The sequence below is a fragment of the Falco rusticolus genome, chromosome Z (genome assembly GCF_015220075.1).
Source record: "Falco rusticolus isolate bFalRus1 chromosome Z, bFalRus1.pri, whole genome shotgun sequence".
In the NCBI taxonomy this organism is placed as follows: domain Eukaryota; kingdom Metazoa; phylum Chordata; class Aves; order Falconiformes; family Falconidae; genus Falco; species Falco rusticolus.
Genome location: NC_051210.1, coordinates 31,501,574 through 31,517,025, shown reverse-complemented (window position 1 = coordinate 31,517,025; position 15,452 = coordinate 31,501,574). Strand labels below are relative to the sequence as shown.

Here is a 15,452-nt window from a genome sequence, read left to right as displayed (position 1 = left end):
GTGTAGCTATGTCTCCCTTTTCACTACCAGTATGTAATTGTCCTAGAAGCTTATAGCTGTGACAATCTTTTGTAACTCTAAGAAAGGAAGACATGCAGGCAGATTGGTGTGGTTTTCGGAGAGCTTTTGTAATGGACCTGGTGTACTTATGCAGTGGAAGTTGTCATTCTTTGAAACTATTACTGTTAAAGCAGAGGGGTTTCTCCCATCCCTAAGCAGTAGGACACTTCACAGGGTTAAAAATGCACTTCTTTAAAGTATTTCTCTTGACGCTTATCTGAGGTGTTAGCTCCTGCTATCCTGAGTGTCTTTGGGGGTAGGAGAAACTAGGTTAGCAGAACAGCATCCAGGTGTTCTTTTTCTGGTTAACTGTTGTACCAGGAGATTCCTAGAAAAATGTGAATGCTTGAAGTGGATTACTCATCACTAATACATTGTGAAGAAATGACTTATAAATAGGTTCTCTGTTCTGATCTTCTAGTTTTCTTAACTTCCAGGGGATTCTGTGGAAGAAAATGAACCTTTGGTTTCCAGGCCTATTAAGGATCTTGTGTGAACGAGTGATGGGGGTGGTTTCTCCACCTGTTGCAGCACTCTCTAGACTATCAAGCTGCAACAAGGTCTTTCACCACCTTATACCAGCATACTCTTCATACAGTCCCTCTGCTGCCTTCTCCTCACACCCTGTAGAGGCAGGATGTGTTCTCTCTCTACTTCTTCCTTGCCTGCTCTCTCTTCATTGACACTCAACCACTTAACCAGCCACCGCTGCGCCTTATCTGCATTGGCCAACCTGCCGCCTCTGAAGCCAACCCACAGTTGTGTATTATCAATGATAATTAACCCAGCTTCATTCCACTACATCCACCTTTTTGAGACTCCAAGGTGCTCTGATCCTTCTTAAAAAAATGCAAAGTGAAACAGTGTATGTCACAATCAGTTGCACTGTGGGATTATAATTTAGTGACACACTGCAATTTTTATCATCTCCTTGTGTTTTAATTTAACTGTGCAACTTCCAAACGTAGCATCAACCATTGAAAGTTCTCTTTGGTTGACTTCCTTTGGTGGCTTAGTATTGCAGTTCTGATTTGCACCACTTGATGTCAGTGATATGTTCCTGACACAGAATGTTAAGGTTCCAGGTTTTTTGATTTGACACATCCTTGTTTGCAGCTGTGACTTCTGGAACTCAGTACATAAAGCCTAAATTTGTGATTCTAGACACCTGCTACTCCACCGATTCCTGGAAGAGTTGTATGTGTTGAAGGAAAAAAAAAAAAAAAGCTTTCCTTTTTATGAGTCAGCCTGCAATTCTGTTACATCTTTGTTCCAAGCAGTGATAAAGGACAATACTTTTAATCCTTGAATATGATTGTATGATTCTGGTAAGTTTTGAATCTAGCTTTTGTGATTAGTGTGCCTGCACGTAGAACTGCTTGGGTACTGCAGTCTCACTGTATGTAGTGAAAGGCTACAACATTACTGAAGAGGCAAATATTAGATTCTAAATGTTTGTGTTCCTAGGTTTCGAAGCAATTATTTCTGTTTAGATACTGAGATTGCAGTCTTTGTAGCATCTTTGTCCTTCCAAAGTTGTTTTATTTTATGTATTTATTTGTAGGTCTTCAAGGGAAGTTTACAGGGATGGAATCACTTTTTTTATTTTTACAGCTCCCTCCCTGTTTTTCAAAGAATAAGTCAAAGTATTTTTGGTCTGTTGAATTTTGCCTTTTTTTTTTCTTCACAGTGGTTCAGATAAGTTTAGTTTCTGCTGATTTTTCTCAGGTATTTGGCACTGGTATGTACAGCAGTGTTAGGTACTTGTGGACAGGAATCACAGACTGAGGTTGGAAGGGACCTCTGGAGGTCATCTTGTCCAGCTCTCTGCTCAAGCAAGGCTGCCTACAGCTGGTTGCCCAGGACCATATTAAGGGACCTTTGTAATGTCTCTGAGGGGGTAGAGATTCCACAGCCTCTCTGGACAACCTGTGTCTCAGTGCTCATCACCCTCACAGTGAAAAAAATGTTCCCTAATGTTCATGAGGAGTCTCCTGTGTTTCAACTTGTGCCCACTGCCTCTGGTCCTGTTACTGGGCACCACTGAATAAAAGCCTGGCTCTGTCCTTCTTTCACCCTTCCTTCAGGTACTTACATTCATAATTTCCCCCTAGTCTGCCCTTCTCCAGGCTGAACAGTCTCAGCTCTCTTGGCTTTTCTTTATAGGAGAAATGCTCCAGTCCTGTAATCATCTTTGTAACCCTTTGCTGAACTCTCTCCAGTATATGCTTGTCCTGTGTGCAGAGCCCAGAAGTGGGGATAATACTCCAGGTGTGGCCTCACGAGTGCTGGATAGAGGCAAAGGACCATCACCCTTGACCTGCTGGCAACACTGTTACTAGAGCAGCCCAGAACACCATTAGCTTTCTTTGCCACAGGGGCACATTGCTAGCTCATGGTCCGCTAGGACCCCCAGGCCTTTTTCTGCAGAGCTGCTTTCCAGCCGGGTGGCCTCTGGTGTGTGCTGGTGCCTGATGTAGTTCCTGCCCAGGTGCAGAACTTTACACTTGCCCCAGTTGAACTTCATGAGGTTCCTGCTGGTCCATTTCTCCAGCTTGTTGGGGAGCCTCTGAATGGCAGTATGGCGCTCTGGCATATCAGCCACCCTTCCCAGTTTTGTCATCAGCAAAATTCCCACTGATCACCACCCTCTGAGCCATCTATTAAGCCTGTTTTCACTCCACCTTGCTGCTTATCCAGCCTGTGCATCGATAGCTTGTTTATGAGGATCCTATGGGAGACAGTGTCAGAGGCCTTACTGAAGTCCAGGTAGACAATATACACTGCTCTCCAGTTGTATACCAGAGCAATCATAGTTGGTCATGCATGCGTGACTTCCTCTCTGTGAAGCCATGCTGACAGCTCTTGCTGATTTTCTTCTCTCTGGATGTGCCTGGAAATGGTGTCCAGGATTAGCTGCTCCATCACCTTCCCTGGGATTGAGGTGAGCTGACCACCCTGTAGTTCTCCAGGTCCTCCTTCTTACCATTCTTTGAGATGGGAGTAACATTTGCTTTACGGCAGTCCTCAGGCACTTCTCCCAGTCACCACGATGGATTAAAAATTGTTGAGAGCAGCCTTGCAATGGCATCTGCCAAGTCCCTCAGCAACTTGTGGGCGCATCCCATCACAGCCCATGGACTTGAATATGGCTGGTTCAGTTAAGTATTCCCTAACCTAATCCTCTTCCACCAGGGCAATCTCTTCCTTGCTCCAGACTTTCCCCTGGTCTCTGAAGAAATTCCTGAAGGCTGGTCTTGCTAGTAAAGACTGAGGCAAAGGAGGCATTTACTCCTTCAGTCTCTTCTGTGTAACCAGGTCCTCTGTCTTTTGAGCAATGAGCCCACATTTTCCCTAGTTGTCTTTTTGTTGTCTGTGTGCTCTAGAAGCCCTTCTTGCGGCCTTTGACATTGCTCACCAGATTCAATTCCATTTGGGCTTTAGCTTTCCTTACTTTGTCCTAGGATGCTCAGATAATGTTTCTGTATTCCTCCAGGGTTACCTCTGTATGCTACCATTTTGTGTTTGAGCTTGGCCAGGAGATTGTTTTTCATTCATGTAGGCCTCCTGATATTTTTGACTGACTTCATATTCATTGGGATGGGACACTTTTAAGCTTGGAGGGGAAGATCCTTGAATATTAACAAGCTTTCTTGGAGCCCCTCCACCCTCCAGAGCCTTATCACACAGGCCTCCTGCAAGGAGGAATTCGAAGCAGTCAGAGTCTGCTCATCTGAAGGACAAGGTTATGAGCTTGTTTTTCATCTTCCTCCCTGCCTTCAGGATGCTGAACTCCACCTTCTTAAGGTCACTGCAGCCAAAGCTGCCTTTGACTTTCACATCCTGAATGTGCATTAGTGTACGGGTACTTTGGAGAGGCACCAGCCTGTTGAGGTACTGGAGAGGAACTCCATGAGGAGAGTTTGATGGTATTTCTTCAGAGGTGATTGGTTTTAGTTCTGGGCAATTTAATAGAGAGTTATACCGGTGTCTGTGGGAGTAGTCTCAAGTTTTGTGATTGATTAAGTCTCTAAGGTTACACACTAAAAAGAATAAATCGTACAATTTTGGTGAATATTAAAGCCACAGTAATTACCAGTATTTCTTCACAAGTAAATGTCCAAGGGTAATGGTAAGATTTACAAGGCAAGCACAGAATAATCAGGCTGTCAGCATGATGATTGTTATTGTTGGCATTGGATTTCAAGTCAGTCAACGGTTCCAAGTAAAATGCAGCATTCAACTAGAAGTCTGCTAGCATTGTAAATACAAACATTTTAGGAAACTTCATCAAATGCCATCTTTGAATGTCATTTCAGAGCAGAGACGCAAATTCAGTAGTATTACATTGCCCTGCAGTCACTTTCTCATGTCTAGCAAGGCAGTAACTAGGCTAGGTTCTTGATATGTTGCTGGTAAAATTGAGAAGTTTTTCTTGCGGTAACGAAATAGACAATCTGAGACAGTCTGGTTATATTACTGTGGTAATATAGTCACACTTCTGGAATCTGGTTGGGTATTCTGTGTGAATGATTGACTTAAGACATCGCAATTCTCTCTCAGACATTATTCAGGGTAACGTGGTTTTTTAACACAAATGATTGTAGCTTCAAGAGAAACTTCTGACAGTGTTTTCCTTTCATCTGCATCATTTACTCATGTGTGTTCTATGAACAATGATTTTTAGCAGTGTCACACTTAACCAGTGATGCTGCAGTCTTTGTTGTGATTTTGCTAGAGGTTATGTGTAATCAAATTTTTGTTCATGTGCAACAGTGCTTCAGTAACTTTTCCCAGAGAGTTCTTGGAAATTTAGTTCATGTTTAAGAGAATTCTTGGAAGTTCAGCTCATGTTTAAAATTTGGGTTAGAATACTTAATTCCCTTCTCCTTCTCATTGTTCCTTATAACTTTTTTCTTAGCTGATGTTTGTTCTGAGAACTGTATCTCTTTTTCAGGCAAATATGCACAGTTCATAGCACCTTTGTCCTGTTAGTAAAAGAACTTTCTGTGGCCACTTCCAGAAGCGTGTTGTTCTTACGTTGCGGTTCCACTTCCTCAGAGTAGCTTAATGAAAAAAGGTTGCTTTGAAGGTGTTGTCTCCTGTTGGTGTGAAACACATTCCTGAAGATTAAGCAGCTTATTTATAAGTTTATGGACTTTAGAACTATCTGTCAAACATACATCCATTCCTGTGTCCCTACTGGGTAGCTGTATGATATACTGGCATAGTTGGGTATTATTATAGAAGTTGCCTTTGCTCTCTGGCATGTCTGCTCTTATGGCTTCTGTAGTGGTGAAAAATCTGGGAAGAGGAGGAGGAACTCTGTGAAGAAAAATGCTGAACATTGAAGGTAAAGGGGAAGGAGGTTGTAGCAAAAAACTTTTAAAATACCTGCTTTTCTGCTTAGACCTGACTGCTAAAATTGAAGTGGCACTAAAGATACAGTAGCTGCTGTCAAAAGCAGCTGAGGTTTTACAGTAAACTTATTTCAAGACGTTGTCCTCTGCTCCAAAAGAGTAAGACAGATGTGGGTCCTTATCACATAGATGTTCTTAACACCCGTGGTCTCTTGAGATCTGCTGTCAACAACTTTGAGTATATGCATGAGGAACACTGGGAACCTGAGCTTTATGTTGCAGCCCGAGTTGCTCCATAAAGTCAAGACTATTTGACTCTGAGGAACAGAGAGATAGATTCATAGACAACAGCTGCATTTAACTGTAAAAGTGCTGTTAATTTGAGCACGTAGCATTTGGGGGGAGAATTTTGTGGAATGGATTGTTTTGGGGGTTTTTTTGTCTGCCATCTGTAAAATTCTAAAATCAGTCTGCAAAGCTACTGTGAAGAAAAATGGAAGGTGCTTCTCAAGCTGTTCATGGAGTCATTCAAGAAACAAATCATAATTTTGGTAATGGTAATGGCACTGGTTGTCTACCTAGTTAACATGTGTTTTGGTTTAAACAAAAAAACAAAAACCCAAAGGCAGATGACAGGGTCTTCTCCCAAAATACTGTTGTGTAGGGATATAGAGATCAGCCCTTCTCTGCCAAACCTGTAGTTACACCTAACTGCCTGGATGGTGATTGAAGAATCGGTCCCCAATATTTGAGTGAGCGGAGGTTATCTTTATTCGGCAGCGCTGGGTGCATGCGGGATCGCTCCACCGAGGGAACCTTTCAGCCCCCTCTTTATACAAGCTACTCATACCTATTCATTAACTTTCCAGGAAATTGTTTACATATTCATTACAATTCCAGGAACTCATTTACATATCTCACTAAACTAGTGACCATGATTTAGGTCCTTGTCTTTGCCACGTTGTATAAACAGGAACTTAGGACCAGGTAGCCTTTTCAAAGATGACAAATCCAAGGACTTAGCAATTAATACATCGGTCATGTTACCAGTAAGGGTCCTTGGACGTTTCCCAACTTTTAGATAAACATAAGTACATCATCCTATAGATAAGTGGTACATCATTCAATGGGTGGTTGAAGTTTGATAGTTCAGCAAATACTTACCGTGTGATTTCATTCTGATTCCTCTGCTGGGATTAGGTTCAAGCAGGCTAATAGTAATGCTGTATAATCAGACTCTACTTCTACTGTCTGTGGCAGAGTTGGCATACAAAGACATTGCAAACTGAATTTGAAAATTCTAGCTCTGGTTTCCACAGTGTTCTGAAAATCATAAAGTAGTAGATGTCTAAATTAATGTCTGCACTTGAATACCTTTTCTGGGTTTTTTGACTATGTTGCTATCTAGGTGTTTGTGAATACCTAGAATGTGATTTTTAAAGCATAAGAATCAATGTCTAATGATTGACTCAATGATATGAGTTCTGTTTGTGTATATAAAGTTGGGTTTTTTTCTTGCTTTGTCATTTCAGATTTGTCCAATATGTGCTGCGTTACCTGGAGGGGATCCGAATCATGTCACAGATGACTTTGCAGCTCATCTTACACTGGAACACAGAGCTCCTAGAGATTTAATATCCTTTCCACACTGAGGCAAAGGGGCTAGACTGTTGCATTTAGTAGCCGTGACTGCTTGTTTTGATTTTTGTAGTCAAAGGGTCATACCTCTGATTTTCCTGGAACTTAACTTGCTAAAGGTCTGTATGTCAAAAAAAAAATATATCATTAGATGGTTTAAAAAAGATAAATGCCAGATTGTGAATAGACAGCAGGTATACCTGACTACCAAGTGCTTTTTTCTCTAACAGCAAACACATTTAAGAATTTTGACACTTGAGAGGTTTTTCTGCTTGCAGTGTGGTTTATTCTGCGTGATCATTAGTCTTAATGCTGCTTTGTGTATCCAGATTCAGTAGTGTGCTGTAAGTACTTGCGACATGAACGTGATGGTCTGAGGATTACTTGAGCTTAGCTGGTTTTGACAAGTTATTTTAAACTTGCTTAACTACTTTAAACACCTTGTTTTAATAATACAATTTTGTTGATGTTACTGATATTTTGTAATATAACTCAGAAAACTTGCAGATTTCCTGGGAAGTGGAATGTTGTCTTTCGGTTACCTTGGCAGCAGGTTATGCAGATTTCTGTAGATAAACCTGTATAACAATCAGCTTGATGGCCGAAGAGCTGGAACTATTGGGGTTTTTTTATCCTTGTTCTAGGAATATTTTTCTTTTTTTACATTTTTTTTATCCTTCCCAAAGATTAACTGATGAAACATATTTTGGTTTGGGCTTTTATTTAATGACATGCAGGCTATGTAGCCTCCCTACAGTAACCAATCTCTCTGAATATTCTTTTGTGTCTCATTTAAACAGACAAAAGGACTACATTATTAGTTTGATAGTGGCTTTTTTTGTTTAAAGATTTTTTAAAAGGGAAAAAAAATAATCCAAGCCCTAGCAACTGGAGTTTTTTATGCTAACAGAAGGCAGGCAGAATTTAAGGAGATGGCTCCATTTCAGTTGATGTGTGATTGCGTTTAAGTTTTTTAGCATTACCATAGTTTAAGGTCAGGACAGGCTAAATACGTGTGTTAATTACTACACAATAATTTGATCAGGACAAAGGAGTTTGGGTGTTGGCTCTGTGAAGTAGTAACTAATAAAGCAAACAACACTACAAAGTTAGATAAAAGCTGTTATCTCTACTTTGCCTTTCCCTGTGGAGTGGAACAAGGTGCTGAATGTAGTAGCTCTGGCCATGTGAGCTTGGTCTGAGGCATCCATGGTCAGGTGTCCCCCAGTGCAGTCGTGCCATCCTCCCTTTCAGGTGGAGGTGGGATGAGATTGGTGAGGGGAGAGCATCTTCCAGACCATTGGATCTTTCCTGTTCTTTGGACTGCTCTGAGATGTTGCTTGATGACTGGTGAAGTGAGTAGCTGAGCAATTTTTCTTGTATCAGTTTAGTTCTGCTCTTTCTACCAGTTGTGAGGGTTTTCATAGCACCTGCCTCATATGCCTTTTCTATGAAAGTTTACATCACTAATAACTACATAGCAATGTACCAAAGATCAAACTGTGGTCCTCCAGCATTGGCTTAACTGCTCTGTAGGCCAGGAGGTTTACATTTTCGCACTTACACACTGAAATTAGTTTCCTACTGAAATGAACAAGACGTTTGATTAGAGTTCATGTTTCTGCAGATTTTTCTTCCCTTCCAATATCAGAGATGCCACAAAATTACTTTGAATTTGGGTATTTAATTTGAGCTAGAAGAATCAATCTTTTCAAATACAGAGCAAGGTTTCAACATCAGTCATTCCAAGATGGATCTTCCTTGGATATATTTTGATAGTACGTTGTCCATGATTTAGTATTAAAGACAATGCATGTAGAATTTTCTGCTTGTACACTATTGCTTCAGTGATCAGTGTTCTCAAGTCTCCAGAACTGGTGAGAAGCGTGTTCTTAAGTGACACATTGTACTCTACATGATGTCTAGCAACAGTTAGGTCTAAAATAGGAAAAAAGGAAGAGGAGGTGCCCCTTTTCATCCAGGGTCTGGCAGCGTGGAAAAGAGTAACTGTCACAAGTCAGGGAGCTGTTAGAAATTTGCTCTCTGATACTGCTATATGGCTGTTCTAAACATGTTCATATGGAGATAAAGCTGTACAGAACAACTCTCCATGCTAACAACCTGCACGGACAAAAAGGAGATGGAGAGAAGGCTCCCCGCTTGCACTTTTTCTGGAGTGAAGATTACTGTTGCAGTTTATTGTGAGGTTTTATTGTTGAGTCTTCTAGAGTTTCAAGGAGTGGCCTCATCTTCCAAGTACTGATTATACAAGTGTGGTTTATTTTGGTTTGGGGTTTTGTTTTGTTGGTTTTGTTTGGTTTGGGTTTTTTTTTTCCTTAAGTGGCCCCAGAAGGCTGCATGTGTTTCTCATTATAAAACTTCTGCACCCATTGCAAGGTGTGTCCTTTATTCCTGCAGTCAGGGGACAACTCTTTAAAGCCCAGTGCCTTGCTTTAGCAGAAAAATATTTGAAAATTCATTAAATAGAGCTTTTCACATCAGTTGTATGAATAGTTCCTGCGTGGCTATTCATTTTATCTATTTGTCCCAAGGTAAGGTTCACAAAGGTTTTTCTTACTCCAAAGTAGATGGTAAGACTTGGGTGCATACTTAGCTAGTCTTTGAGGAAGGATGTTTATCTCAAAACACATTAAAAACTGTGGTTAGGAAAGTTACCCCACAGTACTGTGCTTGAAAAATCCCCAGATATACTGGCCTTTCCTATCCTGTCTCCAGCAGCATCCAGTTTTAGCACGCTCAGAGGTACAGCTGCACGCAGTGTTAGGTGAAGTGTGTTCTGTGCAGGGGAGGTTTTCCTCTTACACCCTAGATTTTAAGTGTTTTACAGTGTAGCATAACTAATAGGTTTGAAAGAGGCAAATGTTGTGTAACATCTTTTTTGTAATAGTCAGAAGTTTTTCTTGCCATGAGGAGTCCATTCATTTCTTTCAGTCTTAAGTTCTTTACCTCCATGACATCCTGAGGTACATTGTAACTGTGTTTTATGAAAAGTACATTGAACTTCACTCTTGCACAGCAATGGATACTGTACGAGTGGTAAGCATACAATTATAAAAATAAAGAAAGTAGGAGACAGGAGGATCTAAGGTAAATGACTAGTAACAGTAAAAGAAAATATTCAAGCCTATGCTGTTTCGTTTTGCACTAGTGCATTATAATAGTGATTTTTAAAACAAAAGGAAGCCTTATCTGGACTGTCTTGGAGGAATGAATGTTAACAACTTTCTGACAAAAGTAATCTTTAAATAATTTGTTGTTTGTCTCTTAGTTTAAATTAGAATACATAAAAGGTATGACTTGAAATAGAAGCATCTGATACGGAGAAGTTGGGGAAAATGGGGAAATGAAAGGCATTGTTATAATTGGAATTAGTGGCATTTCTTTGGCTAAAAGAGGAAAGGTGAAACAAAGGAGTGTGACTAAGTACTGAATACTCTGGAAACAGTACAATTTCTTAAGGACAAGTGACAAAATTTCTTGGATAAAAGCATGAAGTAAAAAAGTCAGAAGGAATACAGTAATTATGTACTTTTGATAGGAGTGGAAATAAACTTTTTTATTATTTTCAGTACTTAACATAAGAATTGGGGAGGGAGAGTAAACTCCTTATATCTGTAGTAAGCTTGGCTGAACACGCTTTTGTCGGAGTTTTCAGATTACCAAGTAGAAAACTTTGATCTAAAAAAGCCTTAAGACATTAATCCTGATCTTAGATGTCATAAACATCTGAAGAAATACAGGTAGCTTGGTGCACATAGCACTTGGTATCTTCAATTCAGATCAGTAAATCTGATTTGCACCATAGTTACAGTGTACCTTAGCTTTGCTTCATCACATTTAATCTCTGTTTTATGAATGAAGAACAATGTGCATCTGAGTGTTTTACCCATCAAATGTCCTTGTCATTTAATACTCAATGCCAATCAGTTCTGTTTTCTTAACTTCTTGTTATGATGAATCCAGCGGTGTTCGGCACGTACGTAGGATGTTCCACCCAGGTCGGGGTTTGGGAGGCCCCCGTGCACGTAGATCAAACATGCACTTTACTACCAGTTCCCCTGGTGGGCTTTCATCTTCTCAGAGTTCGTATTCTCCAAGCAATAGAGAAGCCATGGATCCTATAGCTGGTAAGAGCTATAACCACAAATTTTACCCTTCTTACATGGAGGAAGTAAAATTGAAGATAATAGTTGCCCTGCTTTCTGTTGTTATTAAGGTGCATGTATAGATACTCTGCACTGTGCAAGTGTGGCTGATGGCTGCTCACAGGTGAACAGTGTGCTTGGCTGGATTGGCACAGGGCCTGTGCATAGAGATGCTGAAGCTGAAACTGCTGCCTGTAGCTTTTGCTTGTAATTCTAGATGGTGTAAAACTTATACCCAAATCTGATCTATGCATGGGTATTGTGTATTTTTGCACGTGAGTGTGTCCAACTTCCATCACCTACTTTAGTATATACCATGTTAATTTGCCTGTGGATTAAAGTGTTTATGGAGGAGTATCTGTCTCAATGAACATGAAATTAGCTCAGTTTGAGTACTAATGGACATATAAAATATGTTCTCTTGCATTCAAGCTGCTGTTTGAAAGCCTGACTTGGTAATGTCATGGATATATTTTATTTGTGTACTTGTAAATTCTTATATAAATGTACTGTTGCAATATGTGCAGTGTATTTTGGTCAAGTTTAGAAACACTGTGGGGAGGAGAAGCGTGTCTCATTTTCAACACCAGAAAATAATGAAGATGTGTCTTTAGGATTCCCAGGAATAACTTGTTTGGCATACATTTAGCTTTGATGTAAAAAAACCTTCTTTTTACAGGAGACCAAAAACAGAGAATGAAGACAGTTCTGAAAACAAATAAAACTTTACCTAAGGGGAAATCTAAATGTTTTTATACAGTAGCCTTCGAATGTGCCACTGTGTCAGGGAAACCTCAGAATTTCTGCCATAATCCACCTTTGCTTTAGGTGCCAAGAAGGCATAATGCTTAAACTGGAGCTTCCTGCTATCATGTTGTGACTTCTTCAGAGGGAGGTAACCAGCCAGCCAGTTCAATGAGGCATTGCCCCTGAAAAGAGAGCTGTGGTTCTACTGCCTTTCTTAATCATGGTCCCCTTGCCCACCTTCTGCTGGCTCTGGTGCTCTGCTGGCCCAGTACCTGATCTAACTCATTCCATTTGCTGGGAATAAGTATTCCATCAAGAGAAGAAAATAAGTTAAGTGGGGTCACAGGAGGATCTAAAAAGGACTAGAGTTTGTTCAAGGAGGGAGGGTGTTTGTAAAGTCTCCAGCTAACAATTGCTTTCAGCCCCACAAGGCCTTCCCACTTAGCAGCATTAAGTGTGGGATTAAATGGTGTTCTTCTGAATTTTATTTTTTTTTAGAAGCTGTGGTTTTGCATTTATAGTTCAGTTGCACATTGAGCTGGGTATGCTTCTTACACCAGGATTCTGTCTGGAGCTCACATCTGCTTCCAAAACACTGCTTTGCTGTAATCAAAGCTTTAAGTTATGCTTTAACTTGCAGTGAGAATAAATACATTTAAATCTTGTCTGTAAGTTTGATATGTCTTCCCTTTTACTGGAGTAATAGATAGGAAAGACCACTAGAATTTTTCTGTCTAAAGTAAATGACATTGGTAACATGTTGCTTTTTTACTTTTTTTTTTTTCCCTCCCTGTATTCTAGTAAGTACAATTGAATTATGTTATTTAACATTGCTATCAGCGGTGGTAAAAATGGCTTGACCGTCCTGAGTTCCTGACATGGAAGACAGCTGCGTTTTGCCGTCTTCCCTTAAAGAAAGCCTTATTTAGAAGGATTGTATGTTGTTAATGCAATGGAAGGAAAATTGTCACAACTTTGTAATTTAGAGGTGAGGGGCAAGAGCAGTATCATCCCCTACTTCCTCTGCCCTTGCATCAACTACAGCAAGCAGGTGCTATAACTACCATCTATGCAGGGTGTACAAGAGATTCAGCAGTAATGCACTGAGCAGTAAGTTGCTGCTAATACTTATTTCAAAAAATTCTTTGTGGATGAAACTCGCTGCAAGCATTCCATCCACCTGCTTTGGAAAACTTAGGGACAAAGTTTTTTTAATTGCTAAGCCTTCCTGTACTTCTGGCAGAAATAAAAATTAATACAGCAAAAATTATTGACCACTTCGGTTTTGATGTGAGGCAATACTTTAATATGTTTTCTTAATTAAATATTTGTTATCAAATGTTTGAAGCAATGGTATGATGTTTCTCTTTTTGCTGCAGCACAGCTTCCCTCTGGGATTTTGGGAAGTTAAAGCCTGTGTTTTGAGGGAACATTTGTTGAGAGGAAAATGAAATCACCATCCAAAGCCAAAATGCAGTTGTTTCTTAGTCAGTTGCTATTTTGACTTGAAGTTTCAGAGAATTGCTGCAGAGGACATCATTTGCCAGGCTTTTCCTGTACATTTGGTCTTCTGTTACTTTGCAGGCATTAAACTTTGACTTCTTACTTGGAATAACTCTGCATAAATTAGTCTTTAATTGTCCTTATCCTTTGAGACGTTGAATGCTAGGACTTTTTTCAAGAGCTTCATGGGCTCTTCAGCATTGTTTCTTCTTCGTTTTTTTTGCTTGAAAAAAGCAACTGATGCACTGGAATTCAGGGTGTATTGATTTTATTGCGTAACGCATTTGAGATCTTTCATTGTAGAAACTCTCTCTTCTCTGGCAGAGCTTTTATCTCAGCTATCAGGCGTGAGGCGTTCTGCAGGAGGACAGCTCAATTCCTCTGGCCCTTCTGCTTCTCAGTTACAGCAGCTGCAGATGCAACTGCAGTTGGAAAGACAACATGCACAGGCAGCGAGACAACAGCTGGAAACTGCACGCAATGCAACTAGACGCACCAACACGATCAATGTCAACACCAGTATGACACAATCTACAACATCACCCAACACATCTAACACAGAAAACAGTCAGCAGACTATCCAGAATTCCCAGTTTCTTCTTACAAGGTAACTTGTTCGGTGTATTTGCTTGTGTTTACTTTTTACCATTTCTGTTTGCCTTAGTTCTGATAGGAACATAGAGCTCAATGAAACTGAGCTTGGTGAAGCTGAAATGTTTGGAGTTAAGCACATGCCCTAGTAAAGCAGTAACTGATCAAGTAATATCCCAGAGTTAACAAGCTAATTAATCATACAGAATATATTCACAGTAGATACCAGCAGTGGTCACAGAATATGCAATACATAAATCTTGCTTCAATCCACATTTCTAACATGAAAGTAAACCCAGTTATTCAACACCCAAGAGTACAGTTTATAGCTGGCCCAAAAGGAATTGTTCTGCTTTTGGAAAGCTGACTCCCAAGAGCTGGCTGTGGAAGTGTCTTGCGGTGGTGTCTGCAAAAAAGGGAGGCAATCTTACAAATATGCTGTACTGTTTTTTGATGCCGCTAGGAGTTGTTTAAAGTATTAGACTTGCGTATGCATTTCTGCAAACCTTGAAAAGGAAGGTGGTTTTGAGTTTTGGCTGAATAAGTTATTGTGACTTCTGTCAGATCCTTCATCAAGTTTGTAGACAACATACTGCACTTCTGTTTGAAGTTGTGAGATTTTCCCTTAAAACTTCAAGATCTTAGATTCAAGAGGAACAAAAGGAGTATTTCTTAACTAAATTGTGCTCGTCTCCCCTAGTATTTCCAACAGAACAAGTGCATTTCCAGTGATACTAGCACATAGTTGAGCTGTAGTGGAGAGGGAGAGAGTCAGAAGATAGTATTGTTTAATAGGAAATTAATCTTTAGTAAAAGCTGAAGGTTGAATAAGGGTTCATATATTAATTATTTTAGAGGTTGGATAACAAAGCAAATAAAGGAAGCTGTTAATTAACAGAATACTCGTCTAGTTTAGAAATTATACTTAGATCCCGGGGTTATTTTGAAGAGAAGTCACCCACTGTGTCATTCCAGTTCTTTTAGAAGGTTGGCTGTTGAATTGAAATAAAAATATTTTCCACATCTGCCCTGCCACACCCACCCATACATACTCTTGTCTGTCTGATATGGTGAAAGAGTGTGGGCATTTTAACAGCTCCTGTGTCAAGAATCCTGGATTTGAGTCAATTGGATCTGCATCTAAGTGCAAAATAATACCATGTGGTATCTTTCAGTCAGAAACTCATTATTACTTGAGAAACTTTAATCAGAGTACCTGCAGATGTCACAGATGGTGACTTTCAGAGTTGGAGTGAGCGATTTCCTTGCTGGTAGGGGTATGCACTATGACCTAGGAGAAGTGGTGGGATGAACATTGTATTGTGCTTTGGGAATCCCTAGGCCTTACGTAGGCAATAATGTATTGTGAACTTATGTGAACTTAGAA

The 15,452-nt window shown here is 40.1% G+C and overlaps 1 protein-coding gene and 1 long non-coding RNA gene across 2 annotated transcripts in view; both read left to right on the top strand.

Annotated features, from left to right (window-relative positions):
- KCMF1 (potassium channel modulatory factor 1) overlaps nt 1-15,452 on the top strand; it is a 50,284-nt gene that overhangs the window by 33,887 nt on the left and 945 nt on the right. The window contains exons 4-6 of the mRNA XM_037373054.1: nt 6,953-7,054; nt 11,032-11,206; nt 13,799-14,081. Coding sequence (XP_037228951.1) covers nt 6,953-7,054; nt 11,032-11,206; nt 13,799-14,081 — 560 coding nt within the window. The remainder of the gene's footprint in view (nt 1-6,952; nt 7,055-11,031; nt 11,207-13,798; nt 14,082-15,452) is intronic.
- LOC119141159 lies at nt 7,061-10,121 on the top strand. Its single transcript, XR_005101856.1, has 2 exons — nt 7,061-7,177; nt 8,313-10,121. It is a non-coding gene; the product is annotated as an uncharacterized LOC119141159 (long non-coding RNA).